The following is a 20,466-nucleotide window of genomic DNA, read 5'->3' as shown; positions in this document are numbered from 1 at the left end:
TGCAAGTCTACTTTCTGTGTATTTTTAGAGGGAATTTAACTTTAAAAAGGATACCAGGACCTACACTAGGGTCAGAAATCATCATCTTGGGCATAAGTGCCCCTTAAAAACCCTATAGTGTCAAACAATTCACATAGCAGAATTTCCTGCTGCATTTGCTTAACAATTATACTCATTTGAAACTGAGTTTACAAAAACTTTAATTTACATCATATACACAACTGTACTGAAACATGCTTATAATTATTTTCTAATTCTCAGTCACTACTAAAGCCAAGACATACAGAATCTACAGTTCTTTAACACAGATGTCCTATCATTACTAACCAAGAGAAATTTTAACTGTAGAAAGAGTAGAAAACCTCTTTTACAAAACTCAGGCTGGAGGCAGGATTAACACACATTTTCAAAATCACCTGTATAGTATTTGTGTCTTGAGTGGTTGTCTAACTTTTTTTAATGGGATATAAAATGACTGACAGTATATATTCTCCATAGTATCTTATTATTAGACTGCTATATTCTCTGATGCTTTTGCACTGAATCTCCAGTTGTCTTCAGTGGGCTGGATGTACTTAACAAAAGCCTATAATAGCTTAGAGATTTTGACTGGATCTTAGAAGCCTGGCCTTTAGTTCTGCCTCAGCACTACATGACCTTAAGCAAACAATTTTAACCTCTTCTAGAGCTGCTTCCTTATTGGAAAAGTAAGTTAAAATAATGATAATGAAGTCCCTTTGTGTAAGATACAACATTCTGTGACTTACCAAAGCAATTCCTCCTAATTACTGCACAGCAGGCACACAGAAACACAGCTTCACAACTAGACTGGAGATTAGCCCAGAGTCACAGACTATTATAAACCAAACAGTCAGTATCTCAAGGGTCAAATATTGCTCCTCCTTCTTAGCACCACATCAATTTGTTCCACTCCTCCCACTGTCCCCTTCCCTTCTCTTCTCTGTGCATATACGTGTATATGCCTACATGCATGTAGATATGTGTTGTGTATATGAAGACTACTATATAAAGTTAGCTATAGGTCTTGTTGGTTACATAACTTTTAAACTCATTCTGCCTATAAGATAAAAAAATCCCAAATAGTTAACTATGAGTGTTCAGGTTTTTAGAAAACGTATACAGTAGCTAAATATCTCTTAGTAACTTCCAAAAAAAACCCACAGTAAAGTTATAGTTTCAAAGCCTCTGAACTCAGAAAATATTCAACAGGACTCTGACATCAAATCAGAGAAAAAAGTCTTCAATACTGTTAGTTGTTAGTCTTCAAATTTTCACGGTTACCCACTTGACTATCCATGCACGCTATACATAATGATATAATGAATGAATTGATGAGCCTTACCTAACAACTCTTGTTCTCATGGTCGTATTTGTAGGCCACTTGTGCTGGACAGATTTCTGTAAACACCCATAAATATATCTCAGTGTCCTGCCAAAACAACACAATTGTCTCAATACACAGAGTGAGGCAAAATGCTGATCTCACTGCAGCCAAAAGCTTAATTTACCAAATACATGTTTTAATGCAATTTGCCTTCCCCCCACCCCAAAAGTCCTCTGCTACAAGTAACAACGCATTTAGCAAGGGATAACGAAAACAAGTTGTCATCAATTCGTTCAGCTAGTTCTTTACATTTACTTTGGGAGAAATTTTACCATTTTTAGAATATTTCTGTATTAATGAAAAAGATGAAACAAAGTACAGGAATGAGGATACAGAGGAAATACTAAGTTTAGATGCCAGGAAGACAGATTTTTGGCTTAAGTTCACTCCTACCTGAGTGAGTTCACTTACACTAACAGCTGTTAAGCAGATACTAATTATCTGGTGCATATCTAACCAAGATATGTATGATCCCCTCAAATCTGAGACTATTAAGTCTCTGTTCACTACCACGTTACCATAGAAACCAGACATAGTAGCCTATATAAAAAGGTTTTTATGTTAATGTAAATATGTCACCACAGTGGTTTCTTCAAGTCACTCTTTTGCCTTAAACACAATTTACCTTATAAAGATGAAAAACCCTAGCTTTTTCAGAGTATAAAAACAGGACAGTGGAAAAGCTTACACATGTTTTAGAAATACAAGTTTTTCAAAATGCAGATACACAATTTCTTGTCAAATTAATAAATTTCACCACTTACGGTGGAAGTATTTCTGAAGCCATGAATATTTTCTCCACAAGTTCTGAAAGTATGTTCAATAGGTGTGCTAAATTAGTGTTCACATCTTCATTTTTTTCTAACTTTGATGGACTTAACTAAGAGAAGGAATAAATCAATATAAATGCATCTTGCCAATGATAAATGTAAATGAATCAAGGCAATCAAATAGTTGTTTTCAAGGTTCTCTGTTTTTCCGTTTTTCAATCTGTTTTAGTCTTGGGGGTAAGTATAAATGGGAATTTTAAGGCAGTCTGCTCTTTGGAGCTCATTTACTATTAATTTCCAATTACTCAACTGAAGAATAAGCAGTGATTATTCAACACTTTTCAGCTGTTCTGGGATTAATACCAGTGTTAAAGTTCTCTTTTATTCATTCACCATGCTTTACCATAGATTTTTATAGGCACACAAATTGAATTAGACATTATTTAAAAACTATATATATTCTCAACTAGAAGACAAAACCCCATCTTTAGTGGCCACGTATTCACAAATATACCAGGAATATGAGAAGAATGATTACCATAGATTATATAATCTATTTTGATTATATTTATTTGGAAAAAAAATGATTAAAATAGAAAGGGTTTTCTGAATGCCGTAGGCAGAATAATGAACGTTTCTCAACATTTTTCCATTACCCCTTGAAATCTAAGAGCTCTGATCTGGAAACAATGGACTAGATTTATCTACATCTAAACTCCCTAGCCTGAATCCAGTGTCCACAGACTCTCTTCAGACTTTCTCCATTTCTGTATCCATTTCAGTTAGGCCAACTATGTCATTACCCCAGGTTTTCAACACTAAATCAATTTCTTCCCTCTATGTTAATTAGTAAAAACTGGCAACTTGGTGCAAAATTAACATCTGACAGGTCCCAGTGTACGTTATCAAAAGCAATTCCTTCTTTTATTAACTTGGTATCAGATCTAAAAAATGTATTTAATATCTTCCTTCTATAGATCTTCTTTCTACCTTGAAAATCAGATGAGAGAAGAGCCATGTGAGATTCCATTCTTTATCTTAATGGTTTATTATGAATATACACTGAAGGCTTAATAATGAATCCTAAAAAGATGCTTTTATCTGCTTTTGAATGGATTATATCGTACTTCTTTCCCCCAAAAAGCCTTCAAGGACACCCCTAGTTGTTATTATGAAGTGTTTCACAGACCTTAACTATGTTATAAAACGTTAAGTCTCCAGCAAAAACTTCAATTTATGTTATATACACTTTCTGAAAGCAGCATATCCTTTATCATTAGTACAGCAGGAGAAATGAGAAAGTACTTTCATTAATTCCTGGTGCAATTTCTGATTTTTAATCTCAAAGCACATCTTTTTTTAAAAAGTCTGTTTTGTCTAATGTTTTTCTAAATGTCTCACAAAACGTGTAAGTGCTCTGATGAATAATTTTAGAAGCTAATATATTTGCCTTAAAACATAATTAGCTATAAAGCATTACCTATTAAAATACACCCTTTACTTAAATACTTAAACATGAAATTCGTACCTCGCAAGACTGCTTGCTTTCCATGATCTTTAAAATTGAGTCTTTCAAAGCATGATGAACAAACTGTGTAGCAGTGGCTTTCATATACTGCTCCATCAAGGTGCTCGCAAGTGTTGTGGCTCGAAATAGAGTAGTGGCTTCATCTACACAAGTATTTATTTTAAAAGATTATTTGTAAAGGACTGTACTAATGTGAACGAGACTGGAAATTAACTTCATTTTTAAATACCTCATTTGTATGCAGCATTGAAGTACTGATTATAATAACAACCTATATTTCTAAAACTTAACTCTTCAAAGGACTTTATTACTGTATTAGATCATTAACAGAAGGTGTTGACACTGCCATATTCATAAGAGAAAAAAAAGGCTTAAAATGATTCTATGACCTGTAAGACCAAAGAGCCAGTGAGTGACAAAACTCCTATCAGAATTCAGCTTTGCTGTCCATTGAGCCCATGCTTTGAAACTCTGAGTTGATTTCCAAATCAGAATATAATTATGTGGTATAAACAACTAGACCTATCATTTGGATCATTCTGTAGTGTGTAAAAACACCAAGTCTCTATCATATATACCTGAAACTAAGAAGATATTCTATGTCAATTATACTTTCATTTTTTTTAATGCAGAAAATGAAACCCCCCCCCCCCACAAAATCCCAGTATAAGTCATTAGCCTAAAGTATGGCTATTGATGACCTAAAAAACACAAACACTGCCAAAAATGACAATCTCAGTGTAACATATGGACCATCACTTTATCCTTCCTGACAAATCTGTATGTTTTTACATATTCTATGATTAGGAGGAAATAGTTCTAGTTTCTACAATTTATTGGGGAACCTAGAAGCAAGCACCGTTACTGAGCCAAAGTGCTAGTTGGAAAGGGGTTAATTGTGACAAATATGTAAGCTGTTACAAAGCACTGTGGATCCAGCTGCATAGCTACAAATAAAATGCAACCATCACTCAACTTTTGTGCAATGGATTAGTAAGTCAAATATAAACAAGAGAACATGGTAAGTCTACCAAACTGTTCTTAAAATCAAGTACCATGTGCCATGAATAGGGACAAAAAGTCACTTTCTTATGGCTTCTAATAGTTCACCATGACAGAAACTTGTTTGAAATACTAACTGCTCCCCACAGCCAAATGTTAGCCAGCCCAAGAATTTTAAAGATGATGTCATTTTAAAGTATCACACCAAAACGTCCATACTTTACCTTCCATGCTTATTTCTCTGTCATTTAGTGTACATAACAACAATGATTCAAGCTTTTCATGAAGAAAAATCCTCAGTAGGATGCTAGCCAGTAGTGTTCGGTCCTGTCCACATACATGTGATAAAGCATAGACTACATGAAGCTCCTTTTGCAATATAAGCTAAAAAGGACATCAAGAAAGATTGTTGAAAGTATGCGGCATTAAACTCTCAATGAGACTAACAGGAATTGTGTTATGTTCTTCTATTCAGAAATCTGTTCTATTGAAAACATCTGTTAAAACTAGAATGCGTTTATCACCTACATATCTATAGTCTCTTAAGACCAACATCTTCCTAGCACAAGGCTTTTCAACCTTCTGTGCCTATCACTGTGCATTAAGCTATACCATTATTATATTTAATGGATCTTTTATTTAAATGTTAAATATTTCTGTTAATTCCATCAAAAATAATTAGACTGGTAAATAACTTAATACCTCTTTAAATTCACTGTACTCTTCTTCTGGCATGATTTTTTCCATAGAATATCGTGCTCGGACACGCAGGGATCCTGGTTCAATACCTTTTAATGGTATATGGGAGCTCAGCAAAAACCATTCATCTGTGGCATGCCCTTTCTGTAACCGGCTCAACTGGCAGCGCATAAATACTTTGATAGAAAAACATCAAATGATTACCATCTAAAAAGATGACACTATAATTAGTCATACAAGTAAATTTTCCTGACATTTTGTTTTCTCTATAGTGTTAGATGCTTTAAAGGACTTTTCAGTGGTAACACAAAACCAAGAGTTGACACTTCATATACTTCATTCACTTACTGAATGCCTACTGTGTGCCAGACTATGGTGCGCAGGGACATGGGACACAGACATGATTAAGACATGGTCTCTGACTTGCATCGGAGGTCACCGTCTAGCCAAGAAGGCAAGAAATCAATTATGGTTCCATGTGGGAAGTGCTGTAACAGTGCTTAATGCTACCGAAGTACAGAGAAATAATACATAATTCAGCCAGTGGAGGTTAAAAATCCATTCCAAACAGGTAACCCCTAAAGCTAATGTGTAACAGGATGTGGAAGTGTAGCTAAAGAGAAAGGCACAGAAAAAGAAAAAGAGAGCACAGTTCAAACAGAAGGTACAGCGGGGACATTTAAAATCCATGGATTACTTAAGAACTATTAAGAAGGCTGGCATACCTAGAGAGGACATACCAACAGATACACTATGAAAGCAGTGGGAGGAGTGAGTGAGGAAAGGGCTTTTCTTCTCTGTTTACCAGGGGTTTGGATTTTATGTTTGAAGTAATGGGAAACCACTAAAAAAATGTTAACCATTTAAATAGTACAGAAATTACAGAATAACTATTTTACAGAGAAAAATTCAGGCTTTGATCTGTTAATGCCTATCATTTCTTTCCCTACGCCTGACTTTTAAGAAGGTATTAGCCTAATTCACCCTGGTGTGAACTGTTAAATCCCACTGCCACCTGCTTCAGCAAGAGGCTGGGCAAAGGTGTGCTACCAAGAACAAGCACTGAGAAGGTTCATCAGAAATGAATAAATAGTAGACTAATTTAAAGAAAAAAAATTAATAGAGTGCTTTTATTCACTTACATCAAACTATATGGAAAGAGGAAAAACCTAAACAGTAGAAAGAAGGGATAGTGGAAGCACCACAGAAAGAGGGCCGCTCTCACTGTCCTCTCGTTCTTCCCATCTACTGGGGAGAGGAAGATGAGAGAGATGATACAGAGTTTAGTAACAAGGACTTAAGTTTACAGTAGGTACAATTTAGCGATATTGGCCTTTTTTTTCTTAAACGTTTTCTCAACAATCAAAGCTGCTCAGAAGTACAAAAAGAAACTATGTTATTAAATTACGCCATTTGCTCTTTTGTAAACCTCCGTTTTAGACTACATTTCATATAAATTTAAAAAGTATGTAAAACGTGTTTTACTTCAGTAAGAAATTTCTGTATCAACTTACAGATATCAGGATCTTTGCTTTTCTTTGTTTTGTTACTAAGAGTTATTTCAAATCTGTTAATGTCAGGAGGAAGATCACTAAAGGAGCAAAAAGAAAAAGAATTAACAAAATATCCTGGCATCAAACTATCTAATTCTTTTATTTCTAGTATCAAATAAGTTCTTTATATCTGCTACTAAACAGTTTGAACATGCTGGATTTAAAAATGGATACAAAACATGTTATTACCTGTAAGACAGGAATGCAGACAAGCAAATCATTCCTACTATCTTTAACCTCAAGTAAATCCTGGAAACCCTTGTAAACATTTTCTGTGTGTGTGTTAGTAAATGATTTTGTACTTGTCAGTAACACTAATTCACATTAGTAACTAGGTGAAAAACCAAGGATACAGCACTTCACTAATCAAAAGTGACCAAATACAGGAAAAAAAAAAAGTATGTACTATTAAAACGCCTGGACTGGTACCTTGTTCTGACCAATGAGATACAGAGATGATGGGGGGGAGGAAGGGAAGGGACCACGAAAGAAAATGCAACAGGATAAAAGAAAATGATTTAATGTAATAATAAAATAAGACTTACTCAAAGACAAACTCTTCTGACCATACCGGGTTTTGCCCTTCCCTTGCATGAGTTTTTGCTACCTGGACACTGTTCAGGTAGATGTTACAATATGGATTTGTAAAATGTTTTACGGGGAGTTTATGGGCTTCTTCAATGTGTAAAACAAGACTGCTGACCTAAAGGAAACAAAAAAGTTATTACCCCAGATTTCAAGACTTATGCATTAGGCTTCAAAAGCAATTAGTATAAAATAACAACCAACCAACCAAAAGTGACTTATTTTTCTCCTTTCTTTAGAAAATATGACCTGTAATTACATTTTCCTCCTGTGTGATATATAAAATACAACATTCAAGCATTTGAAATAATTCTTCTCACAAAAAGTGCACTTTTATTTTACAAGTTAATCCTCCAATTATATTCTTGCAGTAATTTAATGAAATGCATCTTTTTTACTAAAAAACAGTGGTTCAGAGAAAATGAAACAGAGGATTTTTTATTAACGCAAGTAAACAATTGTCACCACCCAAATCAAAATCCTCTAAGTTAAAATAAAGCTCATTTGGAAGATTTATTTCTATAAACCTCTACAGCTAGAAACTATTTTTATTTTTTAATTTTTTTTTTTTAAAGAGAGTGTGACCGGGGGGGGGGGGGGGTGGGGTGGGGGTGGGGCAAAGAGAGAGGGAGACAGGATTCGATGTGGGGCTCGAACCCACCAACCATGAGATCATGACCTGAGCCAAAACCAACTGCTAGACATTTAACCGACCGAGCCACCAAGGCGCCCCCAGAAAATATTTTTAATACACTGATTATGCCTTCTCGTTTTACAGAAAAATATACAAATCCAAAGAAACTAAGTTATTTGTCAGTTTTGGCCAAAACCTAGACCATTCGCTTTCTAATACCAGGCCCTCTTTCCCTCTAGCCATACACTACTTGTGTGGCATTGGACAAGTTGGCCTCACCTCCTCTATAATAACATTAGGATAAAGTCTACACTGCAAGTTGTTGTAAGGATTAGCAATAATATGTGTAAAAGTTCCAGCAGAGTACCTGCAAAAGGGCTCAAGAGATAAAAATGGTAACTTTATAGCTAAAGTTTCACACAAGACACAATATGCAAAAACTCAGTCTGATTTTTTAGAGCTTACAAAATGTTAAATTATGATTTGAGAACACATAACAATTATGTGTATAATTAAATGTCCTTGGAGAAAGGGTTATTAGACTTTTGATTACAGGAACTATAACTTACAGTCATCTAAATATTAACCATTTATTCACTTGAAATACAGCAATATATTAAATTCACAAAGATTACTAGAAATTTCCATAAATAAAACAAATACTCTACTAAATGTTCCTCATAACTCCAAGAATGTTAAAATTACTTAACTTTTTCCAACTATCTAGGGATAGCTATTAAAAAAAAAGATATGGAGGGTATAGAGTTGATTTTACATAACCTAGGAAGAAAGAGAAAGCCCAGCTTAACTCTATAAAATGATCACGTATGAGACGTTAAGGTTCAAATAAGACAGGATACTAGTTATGTAATAGGTTTCAAAAGCAATTACTATAAAGTGAAAAACTGAAAAGTTTACTGGGATTAATGCTTAAAGTCAGATGATTTTTTTCAAAAAATACCTTTAGTTCTACCTTTTTAAAGCAGGCCAAAATAATTTTTTGAGGAAAAAAATAATGAAAGTGCCCAACAGAATGGTTTTTGTTGTTGTTGGTTTGGTACTGTTATTTTAAGTAGAAGAAATAAAATCCTTGGTATGTATTCAAAAGATGGCATTATGGACTAAGTACCCACTTAGGTATATAAAGAATATTCTCATAAATAACTATTTCTCCTACTACTGAAGCAAGCAGAAGCATGGTTTTAAAATCCCTGGAAAGACAAACTTCTCTTCAGAATTCAAAAGTGTTTGTAATGTTGCCCAAAACAGTTCAGCTAGAAATAAAAATGAAGAGCAAAGTAACAAAGCAAAATGTGACAACCTCAAATCAAAGAAAATTAAGTTTCACCTGACGCAGGCGTTTATTAGATGTCCCTGGACTACTTTTCCGTAAACTGCAGAATGCCTGCAGACCTTTCATCCAATCCTACAAAAAAATGACAGCATTTCAAAGAAATATACTATACTTTATTCAGTTTCTGATCATTTTTTTTTCCAAATTCAAGAGTTATTTCCTATTCCAGACTGCCATTTCTACACTCAACAGTATGTTGCACTTTAATACATTTGTGGCCCCATAAAGTTAAAACAATGACCAAAACTATTATAATAATTCTTAAAACTGTATTTCTGTAGAATCCCTAAATGAATGTTAAGTACACCATGAGTGACCATTAATTAGTCCCAAGCTAAAATTATATATGGTCATTAAGCAGTCATGTTTTGTGAAAGGAGGGCTGAGTACCAAACCAATTGACCGTGTTTTGACTGGTTTGATGACGAGTACTCTAATCTTACCTTAGACCAGGATATAGGTAGAAACGTGTAAGGGGATCTGGGTTATTGATAAGCTTTTCAAATGGAACATTAAAAAAAAAATTTCAGGCTAATATTCCAATTAAATTGAAGCCATTTATTTTTAAATGTTTATCTAGTGGTCTGGAGAAAGGAGAGAATCATCTTAGGTTTATCAAAAGTCTAAATGCTTCACGTTGGCTTACATATTTCCACAAAGTCCTGTACTACTGCTTTATTTAGTTTTCTCTCTAGCTTGTTGGCTATTTCAATCAGTGTGAACTCTGTAAATGTTTAGAGAACATCTTTATAGAACAAATTAAGACCAAATCAATTACCATAGCTTCAGAAATAGAAGAGTAACCACAGATCCCACAGGCCACCAAAGTAACAGAAACTGGAAATACCAGTAGTATTTTTGGACTTTAAGTGGTATACAGAAATAAAGAAGATGAAGTGTATATATAAGTACAAAAAGAAGATGTTCTATTTATACTGAAATGTCATGGAGTATAATAACACATTTTTATTTAGAAAGAGGGATCATAGTGAAATAATTGGAAGGCTGGATAATGAAGTTTAAATTTCTTTGCTAAGTCAATTTCTAGCATTAAAAAAATATATATCTAAGTTACCAAAATGTTTTGAACTCTACTTTTTGCATCTAAATATTAGGAATAGTACCCACAAAACAAGCTTTTTTCTGTGCTATATGTTAATATTTATTTGAAATATTTTGGAAAGATTTGAAACATGACATTCAATTATGAGCCATAAAACATAATGTGGCTCATTCATCAAGTTTATTCTAGAGTCTGAGATAGTTTCATAATTTACAAATCAGGCACACATGCCCGGAGTTTCTGCCTCATATCTAGAGTTGGCAAGTTATCTTCTATTTACAACAAAGTTGTTTTCTTTGACCTCTTAACCACCTTCTGATTCCTTCCATAGACTATAAGCAGAACAAATATCACCATATTTGTACAAAATACCAGTAAACGCCCCTGAAACATTATGGCTCAAAGAAATCAAAGTGTCTTCACAACACGCCTTAAAATTTAATAGAAGTTTTAAGAAGGGCATTGCATATGGATCAATGCCCAGTGCTGAAAGTAGACATTACATGCAGAGTAGGAGAAAATAGAAAATTCCTAAAATACTTTTCTTTTTGATGACTGAACTGCTATCTTTAGGAATGGACTAGTGAAGAATAACAGTGCCTGTTAGCAAAACTAACTGGCTTACCTTTCAGTTGTACTGAGAATATCTATAACCTTTCTGCAGAGAGGATTTTAAATGAGCATTTTCAGCTGGACTCAACATCACAGAGTATTTAAAGGTCAATTTAAAATGAGGTTTTCATTCCTAATAGCCCTTCACTGAGGTTTTCTGCATTTCTTTCAAAAAAAATTTTACACATCAAAGTTCTCATCCCTTGAAATAAAAAGATTTCAGTATTCCTTTTTATGTATTTATCATAAATGTAATAGTTTTCTATTCTAGTTCAAAAGAAAACATGAGCTAAATAAAAGTTTGCAGTAGTTGAAAAAAACAATGAACTTACCTCTGCTTGTTCTGGAGTTTCTCCTGCAAAGTAAAAAATGTAATGTTCTTCACTAAAGTGCTGAACCACTATCTGAAAACAGTTTGGCCTTTAAAATACAAACAGAAAAGTTATTAGGAAGCTTAATAAAAAGCATTAAAACACACCAACTTTAAAAAAAATCAGAACATATAATTATATAATGTCTATCAATTAACATAATTCTTAATTTTGAGAACTACTCCATTGTACCAGATCATTCCTGGGGGAAAAAAAAAAAATGCCAGCTGCATTTATTTTAGACAACTTTTTGTCCGCACCACTGAAATTTTATGAATCCTTCAAAGTTTCAAAATGTTTTATGCTAGAATTGTCCATCTAAATATTTTTTGAAGCAAAATGTTACGAAATTCACCACTTCAGAATGATATATAATATACATTTAGATGTGCTGGAAAGACTAGACATGTTCTTAGACCAAAAATGTTCTTAATGGTTATCTCTCAATGGATTGTGGGTAATTTTTTAAAATCTATTTTTATGTATTTAAAAAAAAACTTTTTTACAACTGACCATCTATCCTCATCTGTTAAAATGGAAACATCATCTGCTCACACATATGCTTGTTCTGATGATTAAGTAACCCAATGGCGATACACAGTATATGTTAGTTCTTGTCCTCCAATAGCACACACCATTACTAGCATTCATTTGACAGGGAAGTACATTAGATAGTACTTTGTATCTTTTTTGAAGATGGACTGGCTTTCCAACTAGACTTGAAAATGATCATAAAATGTTTTTTAAGGACCTTCATGTGTTTGAAACTCAATAAATGTTATTTCTAGTTGCCTTCACCAAAGATTGTATCTTTTAATGTTAGGAGGCCATAGCAAAATACCCCAAGTACAAGCTTACACATTTATTAAAGATAAAAACCATCCTTTCATGTTATGAGAAGGCTATAAAAGAATAGAAAATACCAATTAGAAACTTCAGGATCCGAAAGCATCTTGAATCAGTCTGACCTTCCTGGCTTCATAAATTATAAACAAAACAAAAAACAACGTTTGAAATCACTAGAGAACAACGAAAGCAGCTAAGACTTGAGAGGCCAAGATCACAGTGAGATCAGCCTGCCTTTCTCCACAGCTTTTCCTTTCAAGGTGGTGCCAGTTTCTAACTGTGTAGGGCAAGAAGCTGAAACGCTAAGCAGAAAGCCGCATCTGAGAGGCTCAAAAGCCAAACCAGCACATTGAACAGTTTCATATTGCTAGGAGACAAATGACTTTGGGGCCTTTAAAAGAAAAGGCTTTGAGATAAGACGCCTACAGGGCCATGCCTTGAGAATAAGGGTAAAACAGAAATAGAACGGCCTTCACTAATACATCCATTATACCTCCAATTGATCCCTGAGGGGACTCATCTGGCAGAAGAACAATCCTTTCTGGAGGCAATAACATTATCCATAGCTTCTACAGTTTTTCATACAGAATTGTCCACCATTTAGTCAAACATAAGTAGACATCCCAGGAATCATGATCAAATGACTGAAAAGCCAAAAAACAAAAACAAAAACAAAAACAAAAACAAAAAAACAAAACAAAAAAAAAAGTGGAAAGACCTACATATAATCCAGATGCTGTTTGATACAACTTTCAAATAGCTGTAATAAAAAGGTATAAGAAAAGAGGTAACAAAATAGACAATTTTGCCAGATAACTACATCCATAAAAGAATCAAATGGAAATTCTAAATTGAAAAATGTAATTAATAAAATTAAGACCTCAAGAAATGCATTCAATTACAGAAGAACAGATTAGTGAATTGAAAGTCAAGTAAGAATACCCAGCCTGAGGCACATAAAGGAAAATGATATGAAAAACGTGGAAAACTATGTCATAGACACATGGGACATAAAGATGTAACATGTAACATGAATCACACAGAGCAGATGCACAAGAATGTGGCGGAAGAACTGTTTAAAGAGATTATAACCAAGAATTTTCTGAAACTGGCAAAAGACATCAGTGTCAAACTGAAGAAGCTCTGCTAACATTATGGTAAAGTGTTTGTTTGTTTTTTAATTACCGGAGGCACATTACATCGTTTAGCTACTAAAAATCTAAAGAAAAAGCTCAAAGCAACCAGAAAAAGATAAAATATAGTACACCTCAAAGAGAGAAAAAAAAAAGATCGATTATTTCTAAGAGACAATCAGAATCAGAAACAGAAGAAAATGCTGGAAGGCAGAAAAATATCTTTAAAATACTGAAAGAAATGTCAACTTAAAATTTAATATCCAGTAAAAGCATTGCTCCTAAATGAAGATAAACAGTAAATACTGCCACAAAGAAAGATTAAGCCTATGAAAAGATAAAAAATATAAAACATTCCCACATAAATATTCACTACAATAACTCAGTCACTGAAATGTTTTTCAACTTGTCCTGCTGGAATGATTATATTTAAAGCAAAACCATTTAAAAGTGAGAAGTTTAATATAAAGAAATAGAAAGCTTAGAGACCTCTTAATATTGAAAACAATCTGGAAAAACCACATAGCTGTGCAGCTAAAGCAGTTTAGGAAAACATGCACAGTTCACCTCTACTACAGGGGCTGTCGTTAACTTTCACATTCCATTCCACGCACAAGCCACAGGTCAGTGTACAGGCTTCTAGCCATACCCAAAGCAAGAAACGTTCAGTGTTAGCCATGTATTTTAAAGAAAAAAATTGCTGCATTCATCCACAATTTCCCCTTTTGTACTATCAGATTTGCATTCCAGGATACAAAATCTGGTATCAACCTCTTTTTCACTAGTCCTACTATCTGGTAGAAGTGTCTGTTCATTTCCTTGATATTGCTGATGTTTTTCTTGGCATCCATTCTTTCTTGGTGCTACCCAACTATTTCACAGTAAGGCCCCCCAAAATAAAGTTGATGATGGTAAGCTGGCATACTTTGAAAAAAACTCAGGGGCACCTGGGTGGCTCAGTCGGTTAAGTGTCCGACATTGGCTCAAGTCATGATCTCACGGTTCGTGAATTCAAGCCCCGTGTAGGGTTCTGTGCTGACGGCTCGGAGCCTGGAGCCTGCTTCAGATTCTGTGTCTCCCTCTCTCTCTCTCTGCCCCTCCCCTGCTCATGCTCTATCTCTGTCTCTCAAAAATAAACATTAAAAAAAATTAAAAAAAAAACTCAGTTCTTTAAAATAAAAGACGTACCTAAGTTCCCATGAACATAACTTTTTCATACCACGTTTAGACTTGGTCTCATTAAATACAACATCTTCAAATTCTTAAAAGCCACCTTCGCCAAGAAACTTTGTACAAGAAGCAAGCTGTGATCTTGCAGCAAATGGAAAATGTGTATTTACTGCTCTTCTACTACCTGAAACTCCTTTCTTAATATTAACCGTAACAGGAATAATTCAGTCTCTTTAAATTGCATTAAAAGATAGTCTTTCCTTAACTCTAGCAGTCATTCCTTTAATTGGCAAGTGTAATGTTAACCTTTCTTTTTGATACTGCAAACTGGTTTTCAGTCCACTTGCGCCTGTTCATAGAAAGTACGTCAAAATAATGGTACAGCTTTTCCCCAAATTTACACAGATGTAGCTTTCTTTGTCTTAATAATTCTTTAAGGTTATTACTGAAATTATACATATCAATAGGGAGTCATTTTTAACCTCATTTTTCCAAAGTTGAATTTCTGCTTTGAATCCATAAGCTATCAGAACATATTAATATACTTTTGTGTTCTACTTCTAATTTTGAGGAAGTTTATCCATTCTTCAACTAATCTGTAAAGTGGGAATCATTCACCAAGAAGATTTTTCTCATAGATCATAACACTTCAGCAAAACTCTTCTTCTGGATGACTTACAGACTCTGGTCTCAAACAGCAGAGTGGTATTCTGATCCTCTTTCCTCCCATAAAGCTGAAAACATGTGCAGCTGAAGCAGCTTGGATTTTATACGACTCCATTTTATAATATTTAGCGTGGAATTCAGGTCCAAAGACAGACTTTTACTATAAGAGACTCTCTGTATTGCTTATTTTCCAGAATGAGTTTTTGATGTAAAAATCTTTAAATGTTCCTATCATGAAGCTTCATCACCGATCATAAACTTAAATACTATTTCTGCAAGATCTTCTTGCAGAAGATATAAATTAATTTACTGTTTTAAATACTTTATCCTCAGCAACTTCTTTGGTAATCCTTTGAGTAGCCAACAATGTACTTCCAAGTATTTCTCTAATGTTTGCAGATTCATCAGTGTGTAGTGAAAATGTCACCTCTGGATCTGTATACAGCCTCTATTATTTGATACACCCACCAATGCATTTACTGATAATACTATCTGAACACAATCAAATACTATTTGAAAATGGTATCTCTTCTAGTTCTTTTGCTTTTTGGCTTCAAACACAAAATTGCCAATTTCCATGCACACTGATTCAACAAGCAAATACTCCAACTCTGTGTGAAGCATTCTGGCTTTAGCTTTAGCTATTAATTGCAAGAGTTCCCAGAAAACTTCCCAAATAAAATATTACCATAGGAACAGATCTATGGAGGGGAGGGGATTGGGAGGGGAAATAGAGGGGGGAAAGCTTTTATTTAGTAGTAAATGCAAAATATTTAGGCTGAGGATGAGAAGCTGTATTGGCTTTAGTTTCCCAATACATTTTTTAAAGTTTATTTATTTTGAGAGAGAGAGAGAGAGAGAGAGAGAGAGAGAGAGAGAGAATCCCAAGTAGGCTCCATGCTGTCAGCACAAAGCCTGATGTGGGGCTGGAACTCATGAACTGTGAGATCATGACCTGAGCTGAAAATGAGTTGGACACTTAACCAAATGAGTCACCCAGGCGCCTCTGACCCCAATACATTTCTTAAGAGGCCTAATTAATAGGCTGCATTTTTTAAAATTAAGGCTACTGTTTTTATCTTGTGAATTTAATGACTTTCCAGCTGTAATCACCAAAATGCCCTTTATGGTGGGAAAATAACTGTCTATACATTAAAGCCAACCATAAAGAACAATGAAAAAAAATCTCGTTATTTTTTTTAAAACTCCCTTATATATTTTACAGTAAATGCAAGGTTAACTTCTGTGTTAACAGAAAAAAAGTGTAAATGTAAAATACAAAATGAAACTAAGTTTTACACTGACACAAAAAGTAACTGCAATGATGATCAACAACAACAAAAAAAACGAATAAAATAAGGGGCGCCTGGGTGGCTCAGGTGGTTAAGCATCTGACTTCGGCTCAGGTCACGATCTCATGGTCCGTGAGTTCGAGCCCCGCGTCGGGCTCTGTGCTAACAGTTCAGATCCTGGAGCCTGCTTCAGATTCTGTCTCCTCCCCCCTCTCTCTCTGCCCCTCCCCACCTCATGCTCTGTCTCAAAAATGAATAAATGTTAAAAAAAAATTAAGAAAAAAATGAATAAAATAACATTCAGAGTAAATGGGTGATTTAAGAAAAAACTCAGAGGAAAGTATCCAAGTGTGTGCCACTGCAGAGAGCTTTTCGGTCCACAAGTGTTATGTGCCAGTTCTTTTGCCAAAATAAAATAATGAGTTAAAACAGTTTATAAAAGAAGTCATAATTTCAAGTTGTATAGATTTTGAGATACAAAACATTTAATATTTTTATTACGGTAACATTTTACAACCACCAGTATCTCAACCAATTTGCAGCACGCTAGTTGGGAAGCTCTGATCTAACTGTCTAAATGAATTTATACCCATCTTCTAAGATTCCGCTTAAGAGCCACCTATTTCATACTACTTATTTCAATAAGCTTGTCCTCAAAATCTCTTCCCTCTGGGAACTATTCACAGCACTAATAGGGAACAGTGACTGGTAGTGAATAGTGTGACTGTCTCCCCAACATGCGTTTCCCTCTCCCACAGAGAATACATAGCAGCCTCACTATTTGGATGTGATCATCTTCAGCAACAGGACTTTGGCACCCGATGGCCCCTGTTTATGAAGGTAATCCCACTCCAGACTGATTGAGAGGTGGCTCAATAGAGCATTCTCAGGATTTTCAATCATTACTGGAGGGAATGCTTACTTTTCCTTTGTCTGGGTACCATATGCCACTATGCTACCATGTTTTGTGACAAAGAATTCAGCACACACAAAGGCAAGCAGAGGGGAAAGCTGACCAGAAAAAGAGCCAGAAGTCTGATCTAACCACACCTGAAGGCCAAGATTCCATACTGTTAAGGGGGGGGGGGGGGGGGGGGGAATCTTAGGAAATCCTATCTTACCCAAAAGATTATTGTTTGTTTTTTTGCAATAGCTGTTTTTATGAAATATTAGGAATTTTAAAACAGTGAGAGGAGTTATCAAATTCCAAAGGATTCATGAAAATACTTCATATTATACTTCCCTGTTAGTGACTGATTCACAACAGAAACACTGGGCTAAGGCTCCAAAAAGCCCTGTTATAAAGATGAACTATCTGTTCGAGTCAGCATTTCTCAAACCTTGACCATTTAAAAAAAATGACTAAATTTTTAATTATTAATTTGTCTATAATTAAAATTACACAATAACACTATTCCTAAACCCAGTTTGGAAAGAAGAAATGACAAAGCCATATGCTCTACATGAACTTTTCTCAACTTAAATAAGATAAAGCTAGACTTGCTTACTAGAAATGCCATCCTCCAGCAGAAAAAAAGTTGTAAAAACCATTTGTTTTAACGACTTTGTGTTTTATTAGTAACAGTAAGTAATGAAAATGATACATACATCTAAAAAGGCTCCAGAATGGATTATTAGTAATACTGATGGGGAAAGGTAAAGAAAGACCAGGGTTCCTAATCAAAAAACTAGACGTAATCAAGAGCTGGATTTGCCTTGATGTCCAGGATACACCTTTAGCTTATACATTTATATTTATATTTATTTTTTGAAAAGCTCTGAAATTAATGTAAAAAAAAATGTTTCAACTCCAAATCTGAAGTACTCTCCTGTTTCCTAGGAAGCAATTATTTTTATATTAAAATTGTTCCTTAATATTACATTTTTTAGGAACAGGCCTATCAAGCTAATAGTACAACTGAGTGTATTTAGGACTATCAGATGCAGTGAGTTCAGAGGGAATGTGATACAATGGAAAGAGGACAAGACTCAAAGTCAGTCACTCAAAAGACTGGTGGGGGGGCAGGGAGGAAACATGCCTTATGCAGGTTATGTTTTACTAAAGGAAGTGTCATTCCAAAGATTTCTATGTAATACAAGAGTAGAATTTCATGCACAGGTTAGTCTAAAATAAATAAGGAAGATAGAAATTACCCTACAAAGTAAATCTGACATTTTAAGATGATTTTAGGACTCACAGAATCAGTTGGCTAGGTTTTGAAAAATGATCTGAACACATCCACCTGTTTTATTATTAAAACAATTCTAAAAAGAAATAGGAAACCAATTTCTTACCTGCCAAAGAGACTATCATGAACAACATAGACAGAACACACACTGAGATCTATTAATCCTTTTGGTTTTGTAGCTCGTTTTTCACTTTCAAAATAAATAAGTTGGGCATCACTGCCCTCTAAGATAAAATATAAATTCTTCCACCGTTTTCCTTTGCCTGTTAAAAAAAAAAAATGCTTCCCATTAGCCAAATAATAAACTATTAAGTGATATATATATTGTCATAAAAATCATTATTGCTAAATATAAAAATCATGTTTCCATTTTTATTCCAAAGCTTCAATAACACACCAATCCTTATAAAATGAAAAAATGTCTCAATTTATCTGTAGAAAAATGCCTTGTAAATGACAAAATTACCTGAACTACATCTCTGGAGATTTCATTAAGATAAAATCTTTAAAACTCTTGCTTAGGTGTAATTTTTTTCTAGTCATAAGAAAAAAACTCTTCGACCACACCCCTAACAACCAACCCTGTGACATTTCTTTATGTCAAATTGAGGCAAATCTATAAAACAGAAACATCAAAACAGTGAATGTGTTTGGGGCACTCAGGTGGCTCAGTCAGTTAAGCATCTGACTCTTGATTTCTGCTCATATCACAATCTCATGGGTCATGAGTTTGAGCCCCATGTCAGGCTCTGCTTGGGATTCTCTCTGCCCTTCCCAGCTCATGTGCCTATGCTCTGTCTCTCTCTCAAAATAACTAAACTTAAAATTAAAAAAAAAAGGGAAACAATGAGTGTGACAAGTATCAAAAAAGTTTCTCTTAAAAAAGAAAAATAATAATGAAGTATGGGGTGGAGAGGGGGCAAAGAATCTAACACCTTGCACTGGAACTGACTTTAAGATTTAAAAGATACACTTGGAAATATGGAAGCCTGTTTCTGAAACTCTGCTGGGGCATGTTGACGTAATACACCTAAACTCTACATTTTGAAGGATCCTTACATAAAAGCTTTAAACAATGGTCAATTACTAAATAATAATTCATGTCAAAACAACTTATTAAATACAAATCTCTATGGGAATTTTTATGCCCAATATTTGCAATGTTTCTACTAAATATTAATGGTAAAATACTGAAATTTAATCTTTAGTCTTAAAGTTAACACTTACCCTTTTTCAGAAGATAACCTTTTTTAACAATATTTTTATAAAAGGCATCCTTTGTTTTTCGACGAATCGTATTATAGATTTCCTTGCCATCCACTGTATCACTGAGTACTTGTTCTTGATCCTGAATTTTTAAAAATATTAAAAATTATTTCATGAATTCTTGATGGAAATTAAGCAAAACCTACTTGATTACTAATTAAAAGCCAGGCTGCTTGTCTATCTAGACATTTAAAAAAGGTTTTAATGCTAAAATTTAAAATAACACTAACACCTATATTCAGAGATCCTTTGCTTTTCAAAGAAATTTTCAAAAATACAGTTTTGTTGTGTTACAGCAAATAACACTGTTTTGAAAACATGACTTTGT

The 20,466-nt window shown here is 34.3% G+C and overlaps 1 protein-coding gene across 1 annotated transcript in view; it reads right to left on the bottom strand.

The window, feature by feature from the left end:
* The window catches only part of RASA1 (RAS p21 protein activator 1), a 115,644-nt gene that overhangs the window by 9,558 nt on the left and 85,620 nt on the right, over positions 1-20,466 (bottom strand). The window contains exons 10-20 of the mRNA XM_047825009.1: positions 20,100-20,220; positions 18,979-19,135; positions 11,538-11,625; positions 9,525-9,602; positions 7,503-7,660; positions 6,919-6,995; positions 5,408-5,580; positions 4,930-5,089; positions 3,704-3,846; positions 2,170-2,285; positions 1,364-1,450 (exon numbers count right to left, since the gene is read on the bottom strand). Of these exons, the coding sequence (XP_047680965.1) occupies positions 1,364-1,450; positions 2,170-2,285; positions 3,704-3,846; positions 4,930-5,089; positions 5,408-5,580; positions 6,919-6,995; positions 7,503-7,660; positions 9,525-9,602; positions 11,538-11,625; positions 18,979-19,135; positions 20,100-20,220 (1,358 nt within the window). The remainder of the gene's footprint in view (positions 1-1,363; positions 1,451-2,169; positions 2,286-3,703; positions 3,847-4,929; positions 5,090-5,407; positions 5,581-6,918; positions 6,996-7,502; positions 7,661-9,524; positions 9,603-11,537; positions 11,626-18,978; positions 19,136-20,099; positions 20,221-20,466) is intronic.

This window comes from Prionailurus viverrinus, chromosome A1 (genome assembly GCF_022837055.1).
Source record: "Prionailurus viverrinus isolate Anna chromosome A1, UM_Priviv_1.0, whole genome shotgun sequence".
In the NCBI taxonomy this organism is placed as follows: Eukaryota; Metazoa; Chordata; class Mammalia; order Carnivora; family Felidae; genus Prionailurus; species Prionailurus viverrinus.
The sequence above is the reverse complement of the archived record's forward strand: the minus strand, read 5'-3'. Positions and strand labels throughout refer to the sequence as shown.